This window comes from Chlorella variabilis (assembly GCF_000147415.1).
Source record: "Chlorella variabilis unplaced genomic scaffold CHLNCscaffold_23, whole genome shotgun sequence".
In the NCBI taxonomy this organism is placed as follows: Eukaryota; Viridiplantae; Chlorophyta; class Trebouxiophyceae; order Chlorellales; family Chlorellaceae; genus Chlorella; species Chlorella variabilis.
The window spans coordinates 617,664-620,135 of NW_005435065.1; the positions used below are offsets into that span (position 1 = coordinate 617,664).

The 2,472-nt window shown below is 73.3% G+C and overlaps 1 protein-coding gene across 1 annotated transcript in view; it reads left to right on the top strand.

Moving 5' to 3' along the window:
* CHLNCDRAFT_139170 (hypothetical protein) overlaps positions 1 to 2,472 on the top strand; it is a gene marked incomplete at both ends in the record, with an annotated part of 11,471 nt that overhangs the window by 3,727 nt on the left and 5,272 nt on the right. The window contains 5 exons of the mRNA XM_005844299.1: positions 35 to 310; positions 550 to 717; positions 891 to 952; positions 1,239 to 1,397; positions 1,647 to 2,399. Of these exons, the coding sequence (XP_005844361.1) occupies positions 35 to 310; positions 550 to 717; positions 891 to 952; positions 1,239 to 1,397; positions 1,647 to 2,399 (1,418 nt within the window). The remainder of the gene's footprint in view (positions 1 to 34; positions 311 to 549; positions 718 to 890; positions 953 to 1,238; positions 1,398 to 1,646; positions 2,400 to 2,472) is intronic.

The window sequence follows — 2,472 nt, forward strand, 5'->3', positions numbered from 1 at the left end:
CCACGCCGACGCGCCGCTGCTGCCCTGCCCCCAGCTGGATGCGCCGCTGGATGCGGGCGGCGACCCCATGCAGCGCCTGCTGCAGCTGGCGGAAAGCCAGGGGGTGCCAGGTCAGCAGCAGGACGCCAGCTGGCGGCAGGCGCCAGCTGGTCCGGAGCCGATGGCGGTAGATGGCCCCGGCCCGGCGCTGGGCGAGGGCGGTGCGGTGGATGCGGCGGCGGCGCAGGCGGTACGGGACGACGACGAGGAGCGGTACGGCCACGTGTACCGCAGCCTGTTCCACCTGCTGGCGGCGCTGCAGGATGAGGAGGTGGGCGGTTGGCGCCGCGCCTTGTTTTCTTTCTTCCGCGGCCTTGCCTGGGGACAAGCTCCGCATCTGGGGGCATAGCAACAGCGCAGGCCGCAGCCGGGCTGCGCGCCAGCCACAGCCGTTGCTCGCCACCCCAGCACGGCGTGCACCTCGCCCACCTCCCCACCCACACGCCAGCCAGCACGCACGCACGCACCCATCTGGGCATCCCCGCCCCTGCCGCCCCCGCCCGCTTCCAGGCCCCCGCAGCAGCAGCAGGCGGCGACGGCCTGCTGGGCCCCGGCGCCGAGGCGGGCGTGGACGCGGCGCTGGCTGCCGCCAAGCTGGACCTGTGTTGGAGCCCCGCCCGCTTCGCCTCCTGGGAGCGCCTGGCTGTGGACTACCACGCCGCAGCCGACGACCTGCTGGTGGGTTGGGGTGGGGTGGGGGGTGGGGAGGGAGGGACTGCTGGCTGCTGTCGGGTTGTGTTGGGTGCTGGGTGCTCCTGCTCCACGCTGATCCGCTTAAGCACACTCACACACACACACACGCGCCTCCTCCACCGCCACCGCCACCCCCGCCCGGCCAACCTCCCCCGCAGAACGAGGCCAGCGGGGCGATGACGCACCGGGAGTGGAAGCACAGCAGCGAGCTGCCCGGCAGGTGCGGGGCGGTACAGGGCGGTACGGGGTGGTGCGGCGCTGGGTCGGGTGGTGTGCTGCTGTGCTGTGCTGTGCTGTGCTGTGCTGTGCTGTGTGGTGCTTCACCGCCATGGGTGCATCAGATTGGTGCAGCACCCACGTTGCGAGGCAGTCGCGGGCAGATGCAAGGACAAGCGTGGCTGCCTGCCTGCCTGCCTGCCTGGCCCCGTGCGCTGCCCCTGCCTTCCCACCATCCCGAGGGCACCTGCCAAAGGCAAGCGTGTTTCTTCCCATGCACGGCTGCGCAGGGTGCGGCGCTGGCGGCGCCTGGCCTACTGGGCCACCGCCGGCGCCTGGCTGTGCGCTGGCAGCGAGGAGCGGCGGCTGCGCCTGCTCACAGCCACGGGCTCCAGGCAAGCAGGGGGGGCGCTGCCGCCGCCGCCGCCGCCGCTCGCGGGCTGCCTGCCGTCCACACCGCGGCTGCCTGCTGCTGCTTACCCCCCAGCCTGCCGTGCGGCGTCAGTGGTTGCTTGGCGTGCCACGCGCTTGGAGCCCACAGAGCCACGCACACACACGCACACGACACACACATAAACACACACACATACACACTCTCTCTCTCTCTCTCTCTCTCTCTACACACGCACACAACACGAGCACACACTCCCTCACATTCACTCTCTCTGACACACCCACACACACTCTGCCCCCTGCAGGCTGCTGGAGGATGCCCTCCGCCTCCTGCCCTGGCAGGAGCCGCTGGCCGGCGGCGCGTCCTGGCAGGCCGCCAAGCGCGACCCAGCCGGCGCTTTCCACCTGGCCTGCAGCCAGGCCCTGCACGCCTTTGACCGAGCCGAGGCGGCGCAGGAGGCGGAGGAGGGGGCTGCGGGCTGGGACGTGCTGCTGTCCCGCGCACGCTGTGCCCGCAAGCTGCAGCAGCCGGCGGCGGCCTGGCTGCCGCTGCACGCGCGCGCCTGCCGTGCCGCCGCCGGCGAGCAGGGCGGCGGCGGCGTGCTGCTGCCGCTCTACGCCCTGCACGCGGCACGCATGCGCCTGCTGCTGGCAGCGCCCGCCGCCGCCCGCTGGTCTGGCAGCAACAACGACGACGGCGGCGGCGGCGGCGGGCAGCTGGCGGCGGCGGCGGCGGCTCCGCAGCAGCAGCGGGAGCAGCAGCAGACGCAGCGCGGCGGGCGGCGGCACGGCCAGGCTGGCGAGGCGGAGGCGGAGGCGGAGGCGGAAGCTGAGCGGCAGCTGCTGCGCCTGGTGGGCAGCTACTGCTTCCTGCCCGCCACCGCCTCTAGCCTGCGCAGCGGCAGCCAGGCAGCACAGCGGCCCACGCCACCAGCGGCAGCAGCAGCAGCAGCAGAGGAGGCGGCGGTGGCCGACTGGCGCTGCCTGCTGGCAGACTGCTGCGCCGCCATGCGCTGGTGCCTGGACCGGCTGCCCAGCTTCCACCCGGCTGCCCACAGGTGCGGGCGCGGGCGGGACCTTCCTGTGCGGGATGCCCGCTGTTGGGGGGCAGGGCAGGGCAGCGGATTTTTT